General features: G+C 36.4%; 1 protein-coding gene across 1 annotated transcript in view; it reads right to left on the bottom strand.

Moving 5' to 3' along the window:
- Window positions 1–27,613, bottom strand: part of adamts3 (ADAM metallopeptidase with thrombospondin type 1 motif, 3) — a 113,769-nt gene that overhangs the window by 33,393 nt on the left and 52,763 nt on the right. The window contains exons 6-15 of the mRNA XM_055161928.1: window positions 23,853–23,936; window positions 21,805–21,961; window positions 14,193–14,298; window positions 10,081–10,224; window positions 7,590–7,722; window positions 4,057–4,170; window positions 3,810–3,955; window positions 2,882–3,057; window positions 1,712–1,845; window positions 623–746 (exon numbers count right to left, since the gene is read on the bottom strand). Coding sequence (XP_055017903.1) covers window positions 623–746; window positions 1,712–1,845; window positions 2,882–3,057; window positions 3,810–3,955; window positions 4,057–4,170; window positions 7,590–7,722; window positions 10,081–10,224; window positions 14,193–14,298; window positions 21,805–21,961; window positions 23,853–23,936 — 1,318 coding nt within the window. The remainder of the gene's footprint in view (window positions 1–622; window positions 747–1,711; window positions 1,846–2,881; window positions 3,058–3,809; window positions 3,956–4,056; window positions 4,171–7,589; window positions 7,723–10,080; window positions 10,225–14,192; window positions 14,299–21,804; window positions 21,962–23,852; window positions 23,937–27,613) is intronic.

Genomic DNA, 27,613 nt, shown 5'->3' on the forward strand with positions numbered 1-27,613 from the left:
CTTGCTTCTATTCATTCAATATTTTTGAATAACATAATTGAAAATATATAGGACCTTGACTTCTAGTTCCATTTGTAAAAGGGAATTGTTTTGTTCAAATACTCTTAAACACTATCACACTAATGAGGAGCATTTTAAATCTTGAAAAGACATAACCCTGTTTACTTTTTAACCAAGACTAAAACAAAAAATATATTTTAAAGTATGAGGCAATAAAGAAGAAGATGGACAAGCTGGTTCACCGTTTAGCTGTGTGCCAGCATGGCCTAGCTAGCACAAGAATTGGCTAAAATCAAATAAAATTAGAAAATATAAAACTAGGCTAAGGGCAATCAATCCTTACATGTAAAAAGTTCAATTAGAAATGGTCAATTAAGTCCAATCAGTGCAGTCTTGTGTGTGATTGCTAAAAATAATTTCTGCAAGGATGGAAGAATACAGCACTGACATTTAGGAACACATCATCATTACGAAGCAGTTTTTTGACATAAAAAAATACAACAGTTTAGACACAAACCGTTTGCACTTAATATACAACAGTCTAGTGTAAACAGTGAGCTTTGAAAATAATAAATTAAAGATACAGAAATACAAACAACTACACGCATGGAATCCGTCTTACCTGCTTTCTTTGGCGTTCTGGTGAAGGTCCCTTTAACTGTGCGGCAGTGAGAGTTGTCCCCACCACACACACCACATTTGTCTTCTAATTTGTTGGAACCAATCTCTCTGTCACAACCAACTTTCTGGAAACAGGAAAACAAATATAAATGACATTTGTAATTTATATAACAGTATACTGTATATTTAATGATGTTTATGGTTGGGTGGGGGGTATATTTGAGAATATTGTGTGGGACACCTGGAATTACATTTTAGCATGAATTCATTTTAATATAATAGAAAGTTCCAGGTAAAAATTCACCTCAGAGAAGTGTTTTGTGTTTATGCCTGGGGTTTAGTCAATGAATGCTGAAAAAGTAAATTATTCATTAAAGGCTGCTGATCTGCCAGTACGGATGGGTCCAAGAGTTCAAAATGTGAACCTGTATTTGCATACTCACAGTAGAGGTGATAACATTAATTTGGCTGCTGCTGCACCATGTAAATAATATTCCTCAGATATTAGGTCAGGTCATACAGAGTCAAAGTCACAATGCAGTACTTTGAAAATGCATTTCACAAGTTATGTGAAATATAGATTGGTATCATGTGATGCTGTAGAATTCTAAAATGTCTATAATAAAAAAAATATGGTAGAATTATGGTAGAATATGCCTTTTAACTGTAAATACTAATCTAATCCATATAATATAAAACTAGCACTGTGTTCTCTGCTAGCACAAATGAACTAAAGTAAAATCATTTTCTCACAATAGCTTCAAATGTTCAATCACGCTGACACAACTGTAAGGACTTGAAGGTATAATCTCAGTTACATTTAAGATTGTGAATCCAGTCTGTAACCAAAATGGTTAGTTCAACATTTGTGGATTTTTACTTTTAGTTTTTTTGTTTAGTTTTTATAAAACAGTGAATCGTGCTGAGATATAGATTATAGACATCCTCCTCTCCATGTGAAGTCACATTCTCTGATGTTGTGAATGAAACCCATTACGGATGATGGTAATTCACATAAAAATAGCCCATACTTTTTATGTAATAGCTTGTGCAATTTTAGATAACAAAGACACATGAGTGCTGTCCTTACCACACACTCTCCTCGCACACAGATACTGTAGGCATCTTTGTATGAGCACCGTGTCCCATCATGCACCAGCTGCTTCATGTATGCCACATCCCCTGTCTGCTTCGACTGGCAGTACAGGTGACACCTCTTATTGGCTTCAGGGATAGAAAGATTGTAGAGTTATTTCAAAGGAAGACATGTTTTCAGATGATTAAAAATTAATGTATTCATCTTCTACTGCATACTCCCACAAAATCTTATTCCTTGATGATAGTGCTAATGGTCAGATAATCTTGCTGCATTGACAGACAAAAAGTGTCTCTAAAATTCATTAATTACACTGAACTAAATGTAGTTCAGCGGTAGACCAATCAGAATCCACAACTCCTAAGGCTGGTTGTATTAATTTCACTTTTATCATTATTATCATCATTCCAGGTTAAAAGAAAACATAAGGGTTTAAAAAAAAAAATCATGGCATCTTTTTAGCAATGCTTTTAACCTTTGGATATGTTTTTTGCATATCCTGCTCCATTACAAAACCATGTGGAGTTTTTAAAAAGTTCTTTTTGAAAGGTCTGCACTGAGCATGGGCAAAAGTAATATAAGGTAAGAAGAAAATAAAGCTAAAAAGCCTGGACCTCGCACTAGGTCACAACTTAAGAGTGTATTTATAAATTAACTTAGCAGTGAGCCTTGTCAATTTGGTCTTAAAATGTTCATATTAAACCTCTCTACATGATCCTAGTATTTTAATAAATTCCTATTCCTAATGTGGAACTCGTCTCCAAATTCGCCCCTATAAATGCTAGCCTCATGAGCTTCATTTGATAGGAGCCAAATACTATGGGTGACGTCACAGTCGATTTCTTTATACAGACTGTGGTCACAATCGATAAAATTTTTCACAAGGAGGAGAAGAAGAAGAAGAAGAATAGAGGCAAAAAGAGAGGCAAGGAGTCACTGGTATACTCATAACCAATGGTGCTCTAGCGAAAGGGTTCAGTTTAATTAGAAAAGGGACTTATTTGGTTGTGTCTTGTCCTCCTGAAATAAAGCCTCTATCCAAGCCTGATATTTGTCTTCTTCTAAATGGATAGAGAGAACTTTGCTTTTCAATATTTTCTTCAAGATATACAGTACATTCAAGTTATGCAATGTAACAAAACTGTTGACATTTCTTGAGCTCACCGTCCGGATGTTCATAGGGAAGCCAGTGGTGTTTGGCATTTTGAAATTCAAAATGGGAGTTGCGCAACTGGCACTGCTGTGCACGGAAATCCTCAAAGTGCTTGGGGCAGTCCTCCGTGTGGCAGAGCTGGTACTCATAGTTCAGTCCTGGACAGTCTTGGCCGCCATTGGAGGGCCTTGAGAAAAACAACATATATAATGTCATAACCTGCATGACTAGTAATGGCCAGAAACACAGTGAGTAAACAACCAGGTACTTTGCAATTAAAGATCTCAGAAAATAAAAGCGTTAGAGTAAGATTCAGTCTTTTCTAATAGTCGATGTTATGCTTTGAGAGAAGTCAATCATCTCTCAGTAAAAGCTTTTGGAGCAGAGTTCAGACTGTAAAGAAGGAACTCTGACAATTTTGATGGCAATGATTAAAGGTCTGCACTGTTTATGTTAATGTATGGAAATTACAGCAGTACTGAAAGCCATTTTTATTTGCTTTTAAAAAGAAAAAAATCAAACTGAACAGAAATTGGGATCAATCAATGTGCAAAAAAACAAAACAAAAAAAAAAAACTTGATTTGTTTTTTGTCATAATGACCAGTCCTCCAGTGTTAATAATTGGACTCAGAGGCATAAAAAATTCATTCATCCATCTTGTAGTTTCTTTCATTAGCCCCTGTCTGCACTTCTTGAAAATGGGAACTGTACTATTAGATATCTCATTTTAATCATGCAAACATAATGACAAATCAATTGCAGCTCAAAAAATGATTTTCTTTTCCAAAATAATTATCATCAGGTTTTTTTTTAATTCATCAGAAACAATAAAGAATAGAAATAATAGCTCTCTTGCATTCTAATTTCCAACCTAATGATGCCTCACAGTATTATATAAGCACTCATAAATTATGCAGAGTAGCGTGTGTGTCACTTACGCAGGATTATTACACTGCCTTGTCCTGAACCGAACCCCAGTTCCACATGAGCGTGAACACGAACCATATTTGCTCCATGAAGCCCAGGCCCCGTCTTGTTTGACCTGATTAGGGTTCTTCCACATGCAGTGACCTTTGTAGCACCACTGATGAGAAAGAATTATGAAGGAGAGAGAGTGAGACTAAGCAAAGCTGAGAAAAGACTGGAAAACAATGTCATAAAGACAGAAGGGAGCATTTCACTGACTTTTCCAGGAGCACACTCAGTCCCATCGAGAGGCGGGCCCTTCTTGGTTTTGCAGAAGTATGGGTTGTCAGGGTGACTGCACCAAAGCTGTTTGCAGGGGTCAAAGGTACGGAACTGCAACAAGGAAAATACATAGGCTTCAGACACACTCTTGTCATTGTTCCTGTTTTGAAGAACACATGCTTTTGGCTACTATTCTTGGGTTTCAGGCATTTCTGATTTGGAGGATTTAGCATGGCAGTGGTCCTCCTTTGTTGTAACAGTAACACAATAACACTATTCAAATCAAAATAATATATCTTTGGGGAATGTTCCTCACAAATCGTTCAAATTCGGAGATGGTTTTTGCTTGCTGCTTTACAGTGAATCACCATAAATGGCATCACAATAAAGGGACAGACTATGCTGATGTACTTGCCTATAAATGCTGCAGTTCAGGGTATTTTTCAGTTGCGCCAGAAAGACTATGTGTAATGTATCACAGTTAAAGAGAAAAAAAGAAGGCTCCTTTAAAGACAAAACAAAACTGTTGAAAACTCGCTGAAAGTATGATGTGGTATGGTATATTTCCATTCATTCTACTTCACTTATATCTTGCTCAGTCTATTTGCCTGAAATCTTTAGACCAACCTTTCTGGCCCTAATAATACATTCCAATTCTTCTTACTTATTTATTTTGTTATTTGAAACATTTTAATTTGCCTGCATGTCTTGATAGTAATAAAAGAAATGATCAAGAAGCTGCCAGGAACTGCATTTGCAGTCAGAGTTGCTTCAGTATGATGAAATGATGATATTATCTCTTCATACGCCATATAGGCTTGCACTGGTACAAAGATGGAATAGATAATGTATCTCTTCGCCTTTTCACATTTGACCATATAAAAAAAAAATCGTTTTGCATTTACGCAGAAAATCAGTCTTTACCAATGTTTGTTCAAAGATTACTGTAACTGTAATAAGCTGTAATAATATGTTATTCTGAAGTTTCACAGTCGCCAAACTTTTTGTCACAAGATAAGAATGAGAAATGATTGCTCTAATCAGCGTGATTGTTTAAGTGGGAATAATGCATGCCTATGGTGATCTCTAAGTGCTTCTGGGGAAAATTCAGGCCAACTGATTGGAATCATAAAACATGTCATCACATAGCTCCTTTATTCAGATATAGATTACATTAGATTTATGGCCAGTGAAATCATGTGATTGTATCCATGGTGCCTCTCACATTTCTAGTCTAACTCTCCTGACAAAGGCTATACTAACAAGAGCGTTCTACATTAAATGATCTTTAGTTGTTTAAGTCTAAAGATAGTGGTTCTTAAATTGGTACAGATGTATACTTCAACATTATCCCTCCTTGTGGTTTAAAATGGCTAAAGGCAGGTATAGGTGTTTTCAGACCTGGTTCTATTTGATTCAGTCCTGGTGTAGTGCTTTTAATAATCATATTAAATACAATATAGCACATTTCTGACCATCAGAGTTGGATTATGATTATGTGCCTTATGCTGTTGATTCTGTCTGTGGTGGTAAGCTTCTTCTGTTGCCACAGTGCCCTACTCTCACACACACCACATTCATACTGTGATGAAGTGTTTTGCCAAAGGACACAATGACTGTATGCACTAGAGCCACTGCTGCCCCACAGCACCTGGAGTCTCTCAACCCACTACTAACCTGGCACAACCCTGCTTAATTTTTGTTTAAATTTCAGTTGTTTTATTTTTCACACCAAAGAATATATTTGCCAAAAGATAATTAGCTCTGCGAGAATTATTGCGTATTTGTTTTGGATCACAAACAGATCAAGTTCCCAAACTACAATTAAGAAAAGTAAATGCCCCAGTTGTAAATGTAGTATTTCAAAGAACAATAATTGCTACACGCAAATTGTCACATTTTAAACTTGTAATTTAAAGCATTAAGAAAAGAAGGTCAGTGATCATTAAGTCTGGCCCAGTTTATGCGGGGTAATATTGTTTTTATTATTCTCCTTATTAAACTGGGGGTGGTTAAAGCACTTCCAAGAACCTGTGGCTGCCTTCAAACTGAGAAAATCAGGGAGGACAGTGATGTACAGCGTATACCCAGAAGATGGAATCATTTTCATCTTGCAGTTGGGTTAATCTGTCAGTTCTGGCAAATCTCAAATGAGCGTTGTGATTGCCAGCCATTCCACTTGGGTCATTTAAGTAGATGAATGTCGAGATATGGCACTTCCCATCACTTTGAGCTCCTGCACTAATAAGATGAATAAAGAAGGTATATAGTTGAATGAAGCTGAATTTGTTAAAATACACACAATTGCCCTATTTTATGTTTCATTATATAAGTGTATTTTTTATTACTTGATATAATTAGTTGTAGAATGGGATCCAATGAATACTTTTCAGATTTAAATGTACTTACAAGGTTACCAAAAGCTTAGGTATGCAGTATTTAGGAATGGACTGCAATATTAATCGGGCCATCAATATGACCTCCATTTTTAATGTACGTGCACAAGATTTTGACTTTGTAATAAAATACTTGTCATAAAAGACTAAACTTAGAGTAAAGTCTTTTATGCTCTAAAATCAACACCATTTCTTATTTGTCAGAAAATGTGGCACTAATCAGAGCCGACAACAATAGAACTTTGGAGTCATTATAGCCAATTATAAGCTATTTTAGAAGTTGAGGTAAATAACCCCCATATGCCCACCTTCAAGTTATAATGAACAATGTGAGCAACTACAGGGCATTCTCAAGTCAGGTGAAGGGAAGGCCTATTTTGGCAGAATTTGCATCTTCTCCCTGTGCCTGGCGCAATTCTCCAGTTAAGATAGTCCAAACCAAACCTGAGGCTGCCCACTGCTCCTTAGGTTAACTTTAACTTTAGGCAACAACATTCCACTGCAAGGTCGAAGATGTAGTAAATATTTCAGAAAAGTGCAGTTTTGCTTCATGAAATTTAAAATATTTTTCCCTGTATAAACACAGAACAAGTACATATATTCTTGGGAGTATGAATCTGTGGTAAAGAGACATATGAACAACCATGGTGTATCCTTAATACTAAATGCACACACAAATTCCTATGCCTATGCAGAGAACTACTCTGGAGAAAAGACCTGTATCTCACGGGCGAAAACCAAAACATGAAAACAGCAGAGATGGCTGTACACTGGCAACAAATAAACCAAATGACCTTTATAGGATAGACACAAAACAGCCCTGTCAATCATCACAGTCTATTCTCATTCTGCCCCTGGGCTTTGCAGAAGTGCCTCAAGCGAAGAACAACAACTACAATGGTCTTTTAAAGGGAACCTCAGTAACCTAATGCCATTAATGAAAATGATGTTTGTGAGCCTTAACAAAAACACTATTCCCCATCTATTCCCCATACATCTGATAGGCAACTTCAATAGTATTTCAACAGTGTGTGATGTACATTGAACCTCTCTCAGCATAGGTTTCATTACTGTGAATATGACAAACTGAAGCTGCAGTTTCTCAATAGTAAGCGGTCTTAAGACTGTACTCACAGAGGTGCAGATCTTGTAGCCCACCCCAAAATCAAAGCGACACTGCTCGTCCATGGAGTAGTTGATTCCAGGGAGTTCAGGAAGCTGTGGCCATTCATGTTTGAAGGGGTCATCCAGCAGGCACTCATATGTGCTGTGAACAAGGAGTGAACAGACAAATACAATATACGCAAATAGGACTTCAACTGATAACTATTTTAGTGGTCATCCAGTCAGTAATTCTAATTTTATTTTTTATTAGTTGACCAGTCAAGCCATTATATGTCTTTACAAATTGATTTATTTATTATATATTCATTTATATCCAATCCTATCCAAACCACTTTACTTATATAGCATATTTCATAAAGAAAACAGTTTCCAAAGTGCTGTACAATATAGATAAAACAATGCAATGAGACTATAAAGTAAAGCTCTGTTTAACTTTACTCCACATCCTTGATAAGACAAGAAAACTAGTAAAATAAAATAAAAGCAAAAACATCAGTAAATAAAAAGGTAAAAAACATATAAATAAATAAAAGACAGAGAGGACCACATAACTCACATATATATGCATAGTAAGGTAGATATATTCTGATTGAAGGCTCTCAGATAACGTTTGCAAAATATTATATTATTGATTAAGTGTTTTTTTTCTTTTGTCCTATTTTGATGTTATTATGTCGCTGTCTTTATTAGAAAATGTAGAGGACCTATGCAAATGTTCTGTGAGCTTATATTCATTTGTTACAGTATTCCTGCTACATAAGAATGAATGGAGCTGTAGCCTGAGTCCAAGGTTGGGTGCACCACGAACATTGGCCAATTAGCTGCAGGGCTGGCATACATCATTCACTAGTTCTTTCATTAGATATGGCACACATTCAGGGCTTGACTGTGGAAGGAAGTCACTGAAACAGAATCTGATAACAGAGTAGGAAATCTAACCCCAACCTATTATTTTGCCATGTATTTTATTATTTGGTGTATACTGGTTGATATGAGACCACACTGTAATTGCTCTGACAGATTACATAAGGGCCTCCTCCAGTTCAGATGGATTTCCAGCCCACCGAGGTTTATTTGTTATGTTGTCATTTAGAGAGAGGAAGTATTATGTAATGTTATAAGGACTTTTACTATTTATAATAACAATCACAATAGTGCAAATGTCACTGTAATGACAAGCCTATCAGCTTATTATTGAGTCAAACAAAAAGTTGCAAAAATCTGGAACATTATTTTAAAAGATCTATTATTTTTTCAGTATGGTATTGTAAATAATAATGTAGAAGTGCTTTGCCTTCTACTATGCACTAAACATTTTCAACAAAGCACTTAGAATGAACAAAAAATAACTAAATAATTTAGTTTTGAATAAATGTGCATTGCATCACTCTACATTGACAGGCAGTTATCATGTTAAGTATTTCAAGTGCAGTACGCATCCTGGCTGGACTGTCTCTTTTACCCTGAGGCATATGTTTTTGTGGATAATATTACACATACAACAGAACAGCTGTTGTCGCCTATAGTCCAGCCCCATAATACTGCTGTAACAGTTTTATACATTAGGATATTGATTTTCCCGTGCCATGGACCAACTTCCAATAGCCCCGAGCTGCTCTAAAAACATTACAGTGTATGACAATTGATTTCACAGAGCCATTGTCGTCGCCTTTGATGCACTGTCAATACAAGCCTGTTCCCGGAGAGATGAAGTTTGCCTGACAGAAGATTGATTATGTTACAATGGAGTGAAAGTAAAAGCTGATCAGCTGCTGTTCCCATCCACTGCAGTGTTAGTATGTCTATTGTCCAGTGAGACTATTTGAAATGCACAGATCATACCATTCTCTGGCTAATGCAATTTGTGCTTTAATGTCTTTTCTCGTGCATACCCGGATAATTGGATTTTATTGCTCTGTAGAAATGCAATCACTTGCATTTGTTACACTGAGAATTATAAAGATTTTGCCACATTCATAATTTTAGATATAAAGATGCACTATGTAACAGTTTTTCTATTGTAGTTGGGTCTGCCACTCACTTGTCTCCATGGAGATGTTATTTCTGTGTCAGAATGTTCCACAGCACAACATTCAACACATCTATCTTGATTTTAGTCAATTAACAGGTGTTTTTGTTACTTAAAAATAGGTTTAGCAGGATCACATCAATCATTACAAGATATGCAAGTTTAATGCCAAACTGTGGAACAATAACAATAACATCTCCAGGGTATCTTTCCAATTATGTGATGGACCCTCTACCAGAAACGTTGCATACTACCTTCAGTGTGATACAAGAAATAAGTTATTTGAATATTTAAAACTTTTATGGAAATGGGTCTTATCTGTCATATTCACAGATGTACAAAATGAGACGAATTAAAAGCATTGTAGAAGAGCTGTGGTTCATCCTGACCCTGGGGATTTGCAGCGCTATGGAAACGGGGTCAGAGGGAATGGAGATGTGCTATTACAGAGTGGCACAGATGTGAACTCACTGTATGTATCGCCTGAGCTCCTGCCCGCTGCACATGGACCAGTGGTATCTGTGGAAGGCCGCCTGCACCAGAGGGGCCATCACACTGCCCATAGCTGTCTCATCCCCACAGCGGTTCCCCTGGCCGTCATGCTCCATGCCCAACCTGTCAGCATACAGCACAATGATAGACATGATACAGCACAAGGATGGACAACACACAGCACCTGAAAACTCAGGAATGGGGCCATTAGTGTGATTTGTAAAAAAGATGTCGAAACAGATCCAGAAAATATTAGCTATGGTCTTTCAAATCATTTGCCGTGTAAAGCCCAAAGAATCACGTATTTTGGATGGTCTTTGGTTTTGGTTTGAGCCCATTTAAGTCCTGATACATAGAGGTGGTTTAGTCCCAAAAATCCAATATCCAGATATGAGTTGATCCTAAAGCAACATACTAATCTGTACAGTAAAAATTAAATATAAATGACATGAATGAAACATAAAATAGTATAAAATTAGAAGTTGAATGTTTTAGAATGGATTTGATCTACATTAGAATCTGTATAAGAGCAGAGCACTAACTAAACAAACTACAAATATCTAGTGTAAAAAATTCCATTCTCTGCAAAGATTCTTCTTACTATCATGCCTTTTCCTCGGTATTGAAACCAAGTTTGAAATGTTAGTATAGTGACAACTGCGAAGGGCTGAGAGTTGATTGATTTCAACAATGCACTTATAGGTGCATTAAACACAACATTTATCTCAGTACTTGTTGTGATTTAATGATATGCTGTTTTACACACCTGCTATCCAACAGTTCTTTGAATTTTTCACACCTCTGTAGATGAAAGTAAATGAATTCCTGACTGAACAAACTCAGTAAAGATTGGCATCACTGAAATGAGTCTGTCAGTGTAAAAACGCACACAACAGAAAGGAATATTAAGATTGTCCTTCAAGCCATGTCTAAAAGAGCCAGTTTCATACTTACCCATTTTATTGTAAGAAAAATAATTGTTAAAATCTTACTTTTCATTTTAATATGAAAAGTTATGACATTTCAGAAATATTTACTTTTTACTAGTTTTAAATAGGATATTCAATGTAATTACACAGTGTTTCTTGACATCTTGCAATTTAAACAAGCAGTGCACCCGGGCCAGTAACGCATGTATCGTACAGGTAGTTGAAGTGAAACATGAAAAAGGCAAGATCATTAAAAGTGAACATAAATATACATGTGTGGTGAACAGTGCAGATGGTGTACCCTTTGTTTACTGTGCTTTGCTGCATATGCTCCTTTGGGGTTTTCTCATTACCATGGATCATTATGTCCTGAGCCTAACAAAAGACGCCATTTTATTTTTGGCTGCTTACTTTTAAGTTACCATGACATTATTAGACAATGAGAGAGAAACTGACCATGCAAAGTTTTTTGGTGAATGTTTAAGCGTAGGTTTGTGTATGTTTTTGAGTTGAAATATTAGTCCTGGTACACAGAAAAGTCTGAACATATGTAATAAGCATCCGTTGCTTACTCCTGTACACACAAACACGTTAGAATGGATGGTGAAAAATGGAAAAAATGTGCAGGCTTCAACAAGAATGAAAGAATAGAAAGACTGTGACACAAAAGGCTGTTTGAGGTACGAGAGCTGAACATATTCAGGTTGTCTATTATTATTAGTCACAATAGAAAAGTTTCAAACTAAGGAACAGATTCAATACTCAATAGATGAATAAAGACCATTTTAAAACCTTTTTTCATGAATTTTTGAGTCATTTTAATATTCCAGGTTGAAAAAGCTTAAAAGAAAAGTGTATCTTTGTGCTTACTGTATTTCATAGACTGTAAATGTTGTTGTATTCAGTTCCAATTCATGAATCGTTTTAAGGCAAAAGTAACAATGGTAAAAATATTGCATATTCAAGGACATTTATTAACCTTTTATTTCCCATAGTTACCATTGTGATTAAGAAATTAAATTTAATGATCAAAAGTCCACAAAATTGCTCCAATAAACAGCAGAAACCCATGCTTGTGTTTCATTGTTACGCTTCACTGGACCGAACCATGACTAAGAACAATATTTACTACCCAGATCAGTCCAGCTGTGTGGGAGCCATCTTTATTTGTTAATCTCTGAACTTCACAAGCCATTACACATCTTTTGTAGAGATGTTTGTAAATGTGCTTTAATTTTAATACCCACTTTACGTTCATAGGGTTTCCTCATAATCGGCTGTAATCCACTGACAGTTGATAGATATAGATCAGGTAAAATTTTGCAGCTATTGATTTCTAGATATAACTTCTTATAAGTTCCCTTACTCTCTAGCCTCAGGAGCTCTAAGGCTTTGAATAGAACAGGATAAACCACCATACTGTGAGATAACTTTTCTGCTTCACACATTTCCTTCTCTATGATCGTGTCAGCAAGAGAAGACATCGCTCTAACCCAGCTACCAAAATTTTGTCAGAATTGTGAATAATTTAATAGGCAGAGGACGTTAAAATAAAAATGAGCAGAAATTGTAAAACTTGGGTGTTTTAGTAACTTTTAATATTATGAACTATTATTCTTTAATCAGAAAGCCTTTTGAAGAGATATATTTTGTCACTTTTGGAATTATGAAATCTATTTAATTTAATCTATTTAATTAGAAAGACTTTTTAAAATTGTGATTAGGAAATCAAATTACTTTATCCTTGTCAATTCCATGAGGGTCAGCTAAACGTCCACTTAGAATGCTTGCAGCAAGATTTTATGGAGAAAATACAGTATTTGAGCCCATTAATCGAAGCAAATCTATCTATTGTATTATTCTGTCTGTTCTTGTAATGTGCTTTTGCTTTTCATGTGGGTCCGTGTAGGACTCAAATACAAAGAAAAATATCTATGTATTGATAGTACTTTAATGGAGAACAAATTGATCAAAGTAGTGAACTATAGGGATCGTTTTAGAAGCAGTAGCAGACTATCAATAGAAGTTTCCATTTTAGTGGCCATTATTGAATCAGTCTGAATAATGAAATATAGTATTTCTGCAGTAGTAGGCTATAAAAACATTAATACATATTTTAAACAACTTAATACCTCACTATTAGTTATTTGACTTCTGTAGTGTAGCCTAATAAGAAATCTCACAATGTGGCATTTTTAAAAAAATCACACACTTTTGATCCAGTAATGTAAAGCTTTTTCTTGTTTGATTCATAAAAATGGCTCCCACTCTCTATTGTTTATGTAGGAAAACTAAACAATTGTTATTATTACTGTAAACACATTCTTTAGTCGTTTTCAGTGAAAATTTTTTTGACATAAGCCTAATTTGTAAACAGAAAGTTATTGTAGTAATACACTTTCTGCAAGAGCACTCTGCCAGGCCAATGTTTTGTAGAGAACAATTCTAGTAACTAGCATGTTAACAATGAGCTTAGACAATACAGGCAAGAATGCCACAACACACTTACATCAACACAGCACATTATTATAGCCTATGTAATTGTTATAGTTATGTCACTATGATATATTTGGGTTTGCCTTTGTCTTTGACAGTGGATTTCAGTTTGTGGGGAAAAGTACGAATTGTGCCTTTTTTTCTGAAAAGTCATTTAGTATAATTGTTGTTTGTATTTTTTGGAGCAGCTGTTGCTCAGTGGTTAGAGCATCCAACTAAAGTTGTCATTATCATCACAGCAACAGCCAGTGCATGATGTAATTGTGTCCTTTAGCAAGACATGTCCAGATTGCATATGTATGAATGTGGTGAGTGAGTGAGCATTTGATGGTGGTCAAAGGGACCCATCGCACAGATCAGCAGCTTTGTTTCCTTGAGTCTACACCAGAGTAGAAGATACTTAGTATCATCAAGTGTGAGGAATATGAATACATGAGAAGAAATAATCACTGGGGTAGCAATTTAAGAGGCTTTTCAAGCTAACACAGTAAATGTGAGGAGCTATTATCATCATCATTATCATTATTATTATTGTCTATCTGATTTGCTTGGCTTTACGTCTACGTGGGTATTGCTAGAAAAGAATACTATTTTTCTCCACCAATGACACTTGAAACAGACATCACATGAGAAAAGTAGTAAAACGTAGTAAAAAGAAGCACATACACATGTCCGGTTTCATGAGCCACCACAAAGGCAGAGGAGAATCCGTCTTCATGGTTGAGTGTGCAGCTGCGAACTGGGTGGCACATTCCCGTGACTGGAGCATACCCTATCAACACAACAACATAGAAGAACGCTAAGGGCAGGGAAATTTATTCAATTACTGAGAAAAGTGGAGAAGAGAAGACAAAACCTTTATATTTCAAATAAGTCTGTGTTGAATGCTGTAACCATTTTATCCTCTGAAAACAAAACGTTTCTAAGGCTGTGGCTTCTTTAATCATGTCCTCAGGTTTATATTTGGAGTACAGTGTCAATGAGTCATAAAGCTGGTGGTGTGAAGGAGGCACACGGAAATGTAGCACACACAGCAGGTTGATTAGGAGAGAGTGAAAAAAGCCGCCCTTGCAAAGCACACCCATAAAATTACAATATGTTTCTAGTATTATTATTTAACTGTTTCAACTGCCTCATGTAACTGCACATAGATATGGTGAGAAAATCATCATTTTGGTCTTAAACTGTTCCTATTAACCCACTCTACATGATCCTGGTACTTTTATTTCCCTATTTTGTCCATAAATAAATTGCTCTTCCTAATATGGAGTCTGGCTCCTAATCCACCCTATAACTGCTGGCATTCTGAGCTACATTTGATGCTACGGGTGACATTACACTCCCTTAGAGTACATACGATTAGGTACCAAGAACACACTATCTTACAACAGAAATTTACATTTGAACAGTATTCATTTTGGCTGTTTCCATCTGTAGAAAATATTACTGGCCAAGATAACACAAGTTGATATATGTGAGAAATATTGCAGGGAATAATATAACATACACATCACTCAACCCTTTCTCATTCTAAATAAAGGAAAGTGAGAATAGTGTGTGTATGTATCAGAGGACTGAATCATTCTAAATGTTGCCTCACATATGCCATGTGCTTAAGCATGATGTGCTCCCTTGGGTGCTGCTTACTCGTGGATGGGTGAGTGTGGGATGTGAAGTAAATCTGTGCCAAACTCCTGTGGTGTTTTTCAATGACCGTCAGACACAAACCATTCTCACACCAGTGCATATGTGAATACAGCGTGGCCCGGAAACTATTTGACTCACTCAAAAGCAAATAGTAGTGTAATAATCGTGGCTTCTGATAGCTTTTAGATAAAGTCTGGTGTTACAGACTCTGCTACAGTTTTTATTTACTATAAACTAACAAAGCTTCATGTCTTCTTGTGATTCACCCATTTCAGTTATATGGATTGTTATATTTAAAGGGCCCATATTATGTCATTTTCTGATGTATGTTATAATGTTGATTCATCATTAAAAACATAACTGGAGATGTGTTTTATTTGATTCACATATGTGTAACACACAAACCTGCATATTTAGGCTTCTATCAAACTGAAAACACAGTTTAGCCTTGTGATGTTATGTGGTAATACAGGAAGTGTGCCACTGCATTTTAAACTCCTTTGCTAGAATCATTTGAATAATTTCAGATCTGAAATTGCTACTGAATCAAAGGTAAAAGACAGCTGAATGGTGGAACATTGTGGAACAAAGCAGTTTGAGTTGTTGGAGATGTAGAAATAAAGTAGAAAGCAAAGATACTCAAAAGTGTGTGAATGAAATAAAACATAACTCCAGGTATGTTTTTGATGAAGCAACAGCGTTCTATCATGGCTAAAGCTCACAAGAGTCAAATTTGTGTAATATAGGACTTTTAATATTCCATCTTTGCAAGTGGATCTTTGAGGTTGGATAATACAGGGTGTATTAAGATCACATAAAAACTGACACAGCCTTATCAGTTAACACAACAAGATCAACTACCTCTGGAGTAAATGAGTGTGATCCTCTGTCAGAAGCTGGAACATCTAAGAGATTTCTTTTTTAATAATGTACACTCTGAGACTTCAACATGTCAACCTCTTGTGCATTCTTCTAACTGAATTATCTTCAAGTCAATACATGAAAGGTCAAAGCTGTCACTATATTTTATAAGGGTGTATACAATTCCAAGGTTCTGCAATAAATGTCCCCTACTGCATTTCTTCATATCACATTATCAAGCATGCACAACTAAATATTAAAAGTAAAATTTGATTACTTAAATGGTGTAATATTTGATGCCATATAAAGCAAGGTTAATATGAACTTTATGTACTGTTTCACTTTGTAGAAACCATCTGACTTGCAGCTTGAGAATTAATTTGCTCAATGGTAGGCAGGTACTTTATTTCATTTAACCAATCTCTGCTATTTGGTCATGACGTATGTAATGTGCTGCTAACAGGGCTGCCTGGTATATCAAACTTTTCATAAAATCCTGTAAGAAGAATGGCAATAACATCTTTCCCCTTTCACCAAACATTCTCTTTGTTCCGGCTTTAAATCCTCGATCTCAGGAATCGTTGCCAACACAGAATACATGGCTCTTCGTTGATTGGCTGGTGGCTGAACTCTCACTTCTGGGTTCTTTGCAAATCGTCTAATATATTCTGATTCCTGACCTAGTCGCTGGAGAAAAATGAAATTGAGCAGAGGCACTAGGTGGCGCCAGCAAGTATTTTGTTTCATTAACACACAAATCCTGCATAGTGAGGATGAGTTCTCTCAAACTGAAAACAGTTTTTAACCCCCCCACACCTTCCTAGTATCATTTGGATGATTAACTTGAAAACTACTTCTTCATGACATCACAAGATGGAGCAGAGCATTTTGAGATTTGGAGATATAGACAGACTAATAATAAATGGTTACTCAAGCATGGGTGAATGAAACAAAACACAACTCCAGGCATGTTTTACGTACAGCACATAACAACATTATAACAGTACTTACAGCTCACAAAAAAACATTTTGTGTAATAGATGACCTTTAAAGCCTTTTTGAACAATCTGTACCCATATCTCAATATATAAGCTCTCTATTGCCTCATCTGACTTGGCTGTTGGTTGCTTGCTTGCACGTGAGAATAAAAAAGACTTTTCAGAATACTATGGGAAGTGTTTTTCTTTCTCCGCTTGCTATAAACAACTGTCTATTTGAGAAGACATGCTGCATATGGCAGGTGAATTTTATCCCCAACTCCTCTTCAATCAGCCTTTATATTACTTGTCCACGGGATAAAATATGGCCATTGTTTTATTTATTCCCATCTGTGAAAATGTCTCAATTTCAAATCATGTCACAGGCTCGCCGAAGGGCCTAATGACAGTTTGCTTACCAAGCGGCACTGCAGTTATCAGCAGCGGCTCAAGGGAAAGCTGCATCCAGTAATTGTGAGGCATTTTTCCCAGACAGAGATAGAAATATTCTGCTACAGACTGCCAGTTCTACAGCACACAACCAAGCCAATCAGAGCCTAATGACCTTGATGGCATCAGGAACACTGTCTGCTGCCTTGTGAGGATACCTAATCAATTCGCTGTACAAAGTGACTATGGCTTTATTTGTCTTAAAGGGTCAGGAGTCTGTGTTATGAATGTTATTTCTATATTGTATTTTTACTTGTACATATACAGTACATTCACTGTATATAATTATGCCTTATTTGACACTAGTAGTACTATTTTTGCTACTTAAAAAAATATATATATTATTACCAGTTATACTCTTTATTATTATAATATTATTTGCTTTGCCTTGTGGATCAGTAAAGTTTGTCTAAGTCCTAAGGAAAGTCTAAGAAACCTAATGCAGCTTAGCACTATGGATATTGAGTATTTCATTATTGTAACTGTAACTTTTTTATATTGTTGTTTATGCTACATTAAAGAGTTTGCACCTAGCTTTTTCCAAGCATTTCAATAAAATGTGTTTTTCTTCGGTTCAGATGTGTTGTATAAGCAGAGATAAGATCGCTGTGTGCTGTCTGTGTCTAATTATAAAGCGCTTTATAGTCTGATGATCAGGAAGAGTGCTGCTAGAAAGCCAGTTGTTGCTAACTTTACCATCACAGGAAACTCCACTCTTGTCTCTGACAGTTGTGAAATGCAATTATAAACCCATCATGGGGAATAAATAGGATGATTGGAATGCATAAGGAATAACATTGAACCATTGCAAATAGTAGTAAATAGTAATACTTTGAATAGAGTATCCTGGCTCACTCCACTGCACAAGGCAGTTTGCTATAATCAATATAACGAGGATGATGAGGGAAATGACTCACATTCTAAAAGATAAAAGCCACTCCTGCCACAATACAGTTTAACCACATCAACACATGGCATCAGTTAAAAATAAGGCAGTGGTTTGGATTTCCAATAATTTAAAAGACAAACTTTGAGAATATTGTTGCTATTTTAGGGTTTCAGGTGACATCTCCACATTTTGTAGGCCAGTGATTTTTAATACAGATGCGGGCAGGTGAAATGATTATTGTTAAAATGCAGCTTTCTGTTGTAATACAATGAGTTCTTGGGTCTAGTTACTTATAGAAATAGACAGGTTCCACATTTGGGCATTTGCCTTTTAGATAGGGCAAAGTGCAATAGAATCTATCAGGAAATCTGTCACAGCTCTACATTTTTGTTTATGTTTTCCCCAGTCCAGCTCCATTTCCCAGTCTGTTCCCGTCCTCCTTTTGCTGCCTCCCTCCTTTACCTGCAGCTGACTCTTATTCACTAATCATCCCAGCGTAGCTTATATACTGTATACTCCTCCTGCTCATTCAGTCTTTGCCAGATTGTTGGCCTGTGAAGATATACACTCTAGCTCTCTGAAACTCTGGTCTGTATTTGGTTGTTCGCACTGGGTGCATTCTGCTTTATTCGTTTATAGTACCTGTTTGAGTTTTATTCCAACAGCATATTCCCAGTTTTTGGAAGAGATTTTAGTTCACATTAAATATATCATATATTCCTTTGTCATTCCTTTTCAGTTCTGATTTGCCATATTAAACATTACCTGCCAAAGGACACTTTCTGTTATTGAATTAAGCCTTTGTTTGCCTGAATGCTTGTCTTGCATTTGAGTCAAAGTGATAAAATCTGGCTCTTGCCCCCATCTGGGAATATGGCATCATCACATCCTAGAATCTGAAATCCACCAATTCATGAGTTTCTGAATGATGGAATATTAGCTTCACCGCCATAACCATTCTGTGTCGTATGTGTGTGTAATACCAAAATAAAATAAAGAGTCCAAAAGCAGAATAATGTGTATAAATGTGTATCAACATCTGGTTTCTTCCCCATACAGCCCATTTAGAATACAGTGGGATAATGAAAAAGCTTTACTGAAAAGGATACCTATAACAGTATGACCTTTTCTGTGATTTCATTTGTTTCCATTTCTGTCACACAGTGCAGAATATTGCAACCTCCCCTTTTGCAGTGGTGGATCAGCTCACACATTTATCAGTGTGTAATGTGTAACCTTGTTCAGGTTTCTTCGTATGACCTCTTCTCTTATAGCAAGTGTGTAAAGAATATAATGTACCTATGCACAGGATATCTGATTTGGTCTAATACAGTCAATCCTCAAATAATTTAGGAGCTTATTGGTTTGAAGTATAATGCTGATTTTCAATGAGCTGCTGCTCTAAAGAACACTGTCCATTAGTTACACTAGTAATAATAGAGGATCTACTATTGAAAATGCTTTTATTGAATTGATCAGTTTCCTGTCTAATTAGTGAAAAAAGCTCCTTGTGCTTTCTGAGGTTCAAAGACAAGGATTTTTAGCTATGAAAAATGGCTGATGGTCTATTGCTTTCATGGTATTCTAGGCTAGTTACAAAGTACATTAATGCCACAGAATCAAACTCATGAGGCACTGCAGTAAAGGGAGAAAATAGCTTTTCAGGTGGAACGTCCACCACCTGCTTATCTTCCTGGAGAGGTTAATGCTTTGCTTGGATTGTTTCACAGAATCACATTAAACTTAACTTAAGTCCATGAAGACAAACATACCTACCAACTTACAGGTCAGATCTGTGGAAAGGTGAGTTCACTTGCAGGAATTTAGAATATAAGGTAGGTATAGTTACCATACCATACTGTGGAAAATAATAAGCAAAGCAATAACATATCTATTAACCCCCACCAGAGAAATATAATATATATGATATACATTTAAAAAAACAACAACTTTGAGTGCCTAGTAGTTTATAAAATAGAAAAATGTGAGTGTTAACTTGAACTACTGTATTATACTCAATTTAAATATAACTAAATAGGACTACTTTCGAGATGGTCATGAATTTTGCATTTATTGAGGGAAATGAACAGCTTCAATATTCGCTGGTACATCAGGTTATTGATGCAGGCCTAATCATACAAGACTTATTCATTCCATTATTCCACACCAAAACAACTATTACGATGCTGCAGATAGCACATAAACTGCTTCACACATTCCTGAGCATGCCCCTAAAATGTAAATATTGCTCTGTCTTATGAGCTTTGTCATATACTGAATGTGAATGTATGGAAAACATGCACCCTGCCTCTCCTTCATGATAATTCTTAGCAGCGTACAATGCAAGGAATAAGCGGATTAGCCAAAGCCCAAACATAGCCAAACATACAATATTCACATACAAATCAAGTAAAAATGATGCTGCAGTTAAAAAGGACATAATTAAAATAAACCATTTAAATTTATTAATTTTTTTGTACATTATTCATAACAATCTCTAAACACCAAGATTATCTGAAATTTGACCATGTGCAACACTTCTACTAAAAACTATCTCTACATGTCCTTGGCATCTAATATGAAACACAATGGCCACAGTGCTATTCTTTTCAAATAAAATACGTATAACTTATTTATGAGAATTTTAAACTGTACATCCTTTAACTCTCAATAGAAGCTCCAGGGGCCACAATCCCAAAACATTTAATAGACTTTATTAATGTTGAAATAGGCTGTTTATCGTTTGTTTTTTCTTCCTTTTACTGCAGTATAATATGGTACTATTTTATAATGATGATATTTAAATGAGCTGTGAATAGGGGTGTGAGTGGTTCACATTTACGAATATAGATAATTACGGTGGTGCATGAATTTAAGATAACTGCTAAAGGTGGTAGTTTACTTACTGTTTACTGGAATGTCATGCAAAAAAGCCATTATGCCTACATTGTTAATAACTACTATAACTACTTAATTAAGGCATTAAGTTAAGTACTACCCATAGTTCCATTATTTTTTTTAACTATGAATTATCTGATGATTTTTGTTGATTGCTCTTCTATGTCACATGTGACACAAGAACGGTCAAAGATGTAAATGTAAATGTCTCAGCATCTATATTTATTACATAAACAGTACAATGGAAATATTAGTGTCACATATACTCAGCCAGATTCTCACTGGTAAAATATAACTGACCAACAGTTGCATTGGGAGAATGTTCATATTAATGCTGTTACATAATCCATGTAATTCTAATCTTAACTATGCCTGGACAAACTCATAACACTATGTCAAGGGTGCTTTTGTTTTGATTCAACAGGTCATCTGAGACACATTTGCTACCTTCAGAAGAGAAAAAAGAATTTTGGATCAACTCCCCAGAATCTAATCTGGTGAGCCACATGGAGTAAAATGTCCCAATAAGGCGAATGAGGCCAACCGTGGCTCTTACCCTGCATCCCCGTGGGGCCGAAGCCTTGGCGAGTGAGAAAGATTGCATGATCGTGGTGTTCGGCGTGGTCCACATCCCCTTTCTGTTGTCCAAACGCCCAGCGGCACACGTTCTCCAGGCTGCGTGATGGGTTGCCTCTTTCGATCAGGCTTATAGACTGACAGCACAAAACAGAGATGAATGCTTAAAGTGCACAAGAGAGGTTTTCATATTTTTCTAATTATTACTTGGTTTGGTGGGATAGTAGCAGTGGGAAATATTTATCATAGTCAGTTTGTGGGGTAAAAGCTAAGAAAAGTACAAAAATACACAGTGTAGCGCTGTCGCGAGTTCTACAACAGAGTAGCTCTTATCCCATCAATGCAGAAAATTCCATATAAAATAAAGGGGCAGTTTAACACAAGGAAGGCCTTTTTCTGACAAATTAAATCTTTTTAAATCAAAATAGAAATGTTGTCATCTATTATCACATGTCGAATCATAACTATTGTGAAACTTAGAAAATTTTGGCCCTTAGGTAACAGTTACCTCTATGTATGCCACATCTGCTGGGTGTGTCCAACTTTAAATGTTTTAACTATGTTTTAGTGAAATGAGTAGTCTAACTTGTCATATGCAGCTTAAACTCAATCTTGAGATTCAGGCAGATCATTCTGGGCTGATGCACGCCTAAATAGCAGTGAATTTGACTAATGAGCTGTTTAAAATTACCACACGCAATCACAAAGAAGAGATGAAGACAATATGCTTGATTTGTTAAAAAATAAAATAAAATTCCTATTGAACTACCACATACAGAGATGTTTATTGTGAAGTATTGTCCTTAAATGACCTGATAATAAAATGGGGTCCATTGCACAATTTAAGAAAAAACATATACTAACACATATTAACACTGACAACCTAGAATTTGATGGGAATATATTAGCCCTTAGCCCCAAAACTGTGGAGTATTTCCTCGCTGCTGCCTCCACCTCGAAAGCAAAATCACTCCAGATACAATGTATGCTAATGGGGAACAAGAACCATTTTAAGTTTTGCTATTAATTACATGTATGCAAAATGTTATGGTCTAACGTTGTTGCTTGAGGAATAAAGATTAAAAGAACTGAACACAAAGAACTGTGACAGAAGTATTGGTTTGTTAGAAATAAAATTATGTTTCAGTTAATTTGAAATGCTCTTTTACATTACCTTCTACCCCTAAATGTTTCCAATTTTGATACACATTTGAGAAAACCTACACTCATAAATTATGCTGTAGTAAAGTATTTCTGTTGATCTTTATATCTGACACAGTAATACACCCTTATCCTTCCCCACGGCACATCCGAACTCCCACTGCTGTGGATGAAGTGGCAGGCCACATTTACCATCTACGACATGTTAAGAATACATCTAAAATCAAGACCACCCTGTAATTTACATGCACTAACATGAATGTTTAGTATTCACACCTAAAGATATTGTCAAGTAAAAACAATCACTTCTATGCTGGAGTTTTTAATGATGCAGAATGGGGACAAAAGCAGTTGTGAGCAAAGAAAGCTGGAGCTTGAAGGACTTTGTTCATGGTTTGATCTTCCAGTAGGCCAACACAAGGATATAAATAACACAAAGGGACTCTGAAATGGCACAATGTTATGCAAGAACATCCAGAAGGTCGACTGCAACAGAAGCCCGACCAAAGTTATGTATTCACTCATAAGTATGTCTGTCATTTATATATTTTTATTTATCATGTTCTGTTGACAAGGCAAATAATACCATAAGAAGGTTCTGTGAATTCTGTGGACAAAATAAATATGCTCTAACATTGTCCAGTCCTTAGACTTTACCTGGATTACTGAGACACGCTTTTATCAAAGACCAATGACATTTCCTTTCCAGTGAAAGAAATATCTAAGAGCTAGGTCTCTGTTGTTTCACCTTATGCATACAAATATCACTAGCAGATACACATATTTCTTGGCAAAAGCAGAAAATTAACTATAATCTGGCAGAGTATAAATCAAGATTTAATCAAGAAAACATTTTAACTGTCTTACCTTGGCATATCCGAGCATGATCATCCTCACCAGCACCACGTTGATGTGCACTCCCAGAGACTCATCGTGGTAAATTTCATTGACCTGAGAAAATAAAGCGATCATGGTATTACCCCACACTACACCAGTGTGATGCAGGCCTTGTGTTGTTAGTGTGCCTTCTCTCATTTGAAGCATTGAAGCTGTGGGCAATGAGCTTTTCTGTAATTATTACTCCAGCAATGGCTGTTATCATAGCACACAGCTACTACTATTTTTGGACCCTCAGTAAACACAGACATTGTGCTCTAATTTAGGCCCATGCTGTTATAGAAAAATGACGGAAACACAGTGGATAATGAGACAGGCATAAAACATTCTTCATCTCAGCACCTGCGTGTGGGTGGTATATTCTGTATTAGCATGCTAGTGTGAACATTTGTTTTCAAATAGGATTTGGTATATGTAGACGCAAGCTTGTCTTGCTTTTGCATTGGCAAGAGCAAGAATACACAATATCTTGTATTAAAGCACATGAAGAAGTATTAAACATGGCTAATAATGTACTCAATTACAAATACAACTATTGTTACCAAATGTTACTAAAGTAAAATGTGCACATAAACACAGATGATGTGTGTTTGGAAATATTAAGACAACTGGGCATTAGGACAATTGGAAATGTACAGTAATCAGTAGTGGCTATGATTTAAAATGCAGCTAATTACAATTAATTTTCTGACATGCATAGATGTGCAATTTATGTTTTAGGATAGGATTCTGTTCAAATTTTAAGTTTTTTAACACATCCAGAAAAAATGAGAAAAAGTCTACAATGTGAACTGACCAAATAATACGAAAATCACATTTCAGAATATGTTTCTAAGGTTATAAATAACAGGGTTTCCAATTTTATGCAGAATGTTTGTGGAAGAAATTATGGCAGAAATTGCAGCCTTCACAATTGTGTGAAACCATGCTAGAATGAAAGAGTACTCAATTATAAGTACTGGTTTAAACAACAAAAGAAAGATGAAAGGCCTGAAAGGGCAAAAGGGCAATGAGAGACAAGAACACACTTTAATAAACCAAAGCAGATACAGTACACTAAAGCTCTGTGATCTTATTCTGCCTTTAACGCTCACTCATGGAACATTCAAAACTCAAATTCAAAAATAATTGAACATAACCCTGGTTCTGTGATAAAGTGGGCAAGTTAGGGTTGGTGCACTTCTTTACACATTGTATGGGCTATAACGAGTAGCAGAGAGGCTCAAAGCTGGCTTTTGAACTCTCATCCCAACTAATAGAGGGCATTACCCTGTCTAGTGGGTACTTTTGATGGCACTAGACCCAGACTCTAGAATTGAGTCTGCTCCTGACCCCTGCTGTTTGGCTGTAATTTTAAATGTAGTGGAGCCAGTTTGATTTGAGCTGAACTACACTGCCCTACACCAATGAAAAGACACTGTCTGTTCTTTAGAAGCAGCACAGATAAATGAGTGAGTCAGCAGCCCACACTAAATGGCTCTCCCCAGGTGGCCTTCCCGCTGTTTTCCATCACATTAAACCAGAGAAAATCTACAAGTGATTTTTCGGTCATAGCACAACTCCAGGAGGGCTCCTATATTTGTCTAGTCTTTATTGTGTGGCTTTACACCTCATTTTCCCAAGGATAATATGTTTGCTGGATCTCATGATCTGTTCTTAATCAGCAAGCAGGATCAAATTTCCCCTTCAGGCTGCAGCTGGGCATTAGGAATCAGTCTAACCTGGAGAAATGAAGGTCCAGGTCACATCACTCTCATATGTTCAACTGGGGCAGGACAGGCCATTCAACATCAGAAGTGTTTTTAAATAGTTTTAGTGTGCATGTTAATAACAGTGGAAATGCATCACTTTCAGTCCATTTACAGTTTTCCTGTACAATCACTGTGGCCTATAAATGCCTATATACAGTCAGAATTAATTAGGGTCTCGAATCGCTTAAGCTAAGCACAGTTGCAGTGGATCTCATTGTCTTTGGGCCACTGAGTTTTCACTGAACCTCTTTGGCTCATTGCACAGAGATTGTGATTCTCCAAGGTACAACAAGAGGAAGCACATAACAGCGGCAGATCCCCAACCTCAATGCGCAATGTTTTAGTCTAAGTGTAATATGTGTAAGCTGGGTGCCCTGTTATAGCAGATAAATGCTGCTGATCCCTGTAACCCTGAGCCTGGTCTGAGGGTGAAGAGCCAAAAGGACACCGTATGTTGTCAGGCCCCTTCGCTCTCATCTGCTGTACAAATCACCTGGTCTGAGCATGTCTGTTTGGCTCTCTGCAATCTCATCTGTCTTTGTGTCTTATGTCCTTTATGTTTCTACTCACGTCCTCCACGCACACAGGGACTCCCAGGAACACTATACTGCTGAGGAATGATGAGGTGCTCAATCAATATTCCCTGATATTTGAGCTCATCTCAACCTTACTCCAGTCTTTTGTTTAGTTAGGTGAACAGACTGTACTGCTGATGTTAACATTAATTATTTTGCTGTTTACTGTCTTTTACACATGCGACCATACCTTTGGTCAGCCTTCAGCATACACATAAAAAATGTAACCGTGAGATTGGCTCTTATATAACATAACATAACATTAATTAACTGCCATAGAAGAAGATGCCTATAGAATAAAATGAGGGCAAGGCTAATGATGATGATGCTACTCTCCAGTGATTTTATTTTTCAGCCACAAGTCGCCTGACACCACATGAGGACAAAAAGAAAAAAACAAATCAAAGCCCAAATCAAAGCAGCCTAGTCCATCGTAAAGGGTTTGTGTGTATTACAAACATGTTTAAACAAGAGGCTAATGGCATCCTTTCAATTTGCAGGGCATGAGTCCTCTCAGTGTAAGAGCCACTGGAGAGCTCTAAATGACAAATACAGAATGTAAGTGAGCACTCATCCTGACCGCTCTAAAGACTTCAGTGTCACAAGCTTTTAATGGACTTTTATTCATATTTATTTAATTTAGCTCATCCTACAATTACAGCTCTAAGGCAGATGGTGTACAATCCTTTGTCCGTTTCGTCTGGTTAGGTTTAAAGTATTTTCTGATTAAGGACAAATAGTTGTTTGGATAAATTCAACATTATTATTATTTTTAAATGTTTCAGAAACACTATGTTCACTTGTCAATACAACATTTTGCACTTTTCTTTTGATTAAAATAACTGAACCTTAAAAACTGATTGCAAAGAATCACAACTAAGTAATCAAGCATTCAACTACTTTTAAGAAGACAGACAGACAACCAGTGATTTTATATTCATTCACCATGGGGTATTTCAAATAAATAAATTGGCCTGCAAGTATGTCATTATAGTAGATATTAGGGATGGGCATGATTAGTCGATTAATCGATAATTGATCATTAAGAATTTCATCGATTATGTAAATTTTAGTCGACAAACCGAATGCAGTTTGCTGTGCGTAGCGTGACCAAACAGAGGTCCATACATGTAGCTCTGCACTCAGAAGGAGCGAGACACAAACAGTCAGTTCGCCTGCAACGTACCGAAGTGCATATGAGTATTTAACGATGACTTGTACAAGAAATTGCACACTTTCCGTTCTGGTCGGGACAAGTGGGAGGCCATGTGCACAGTGTACAAAGCAGCACATATGTTTCGGTGTCCAGTGGGAAAAAGTTTTGCCAGGTGAGAGTAGCGCAATGTCGATGACGAGTCCCCATGTCCCTCCCCCCGTACGGTGTCCTGGTTTTGACAAACGCAAA

Source organism: Boleophthalmus pectinirostris, unplaced genomic scaffold (assembly GCF_026225935.1).
Source record: "Boleophthalmus pectinirostris isolate CB_2022bp ecotype Guang Dong unplaced genomic scaffold, ASM2622593v1 HiC_scaffold_4, whole genome shotgun sequence".
Lineage (NCBI taxonomy): Eukaryota > Metazoa > Chordata > Actinopteri > Gobiiformes > Gobiidae > Boleophthalmus > Boleophthalmus pectinirostris.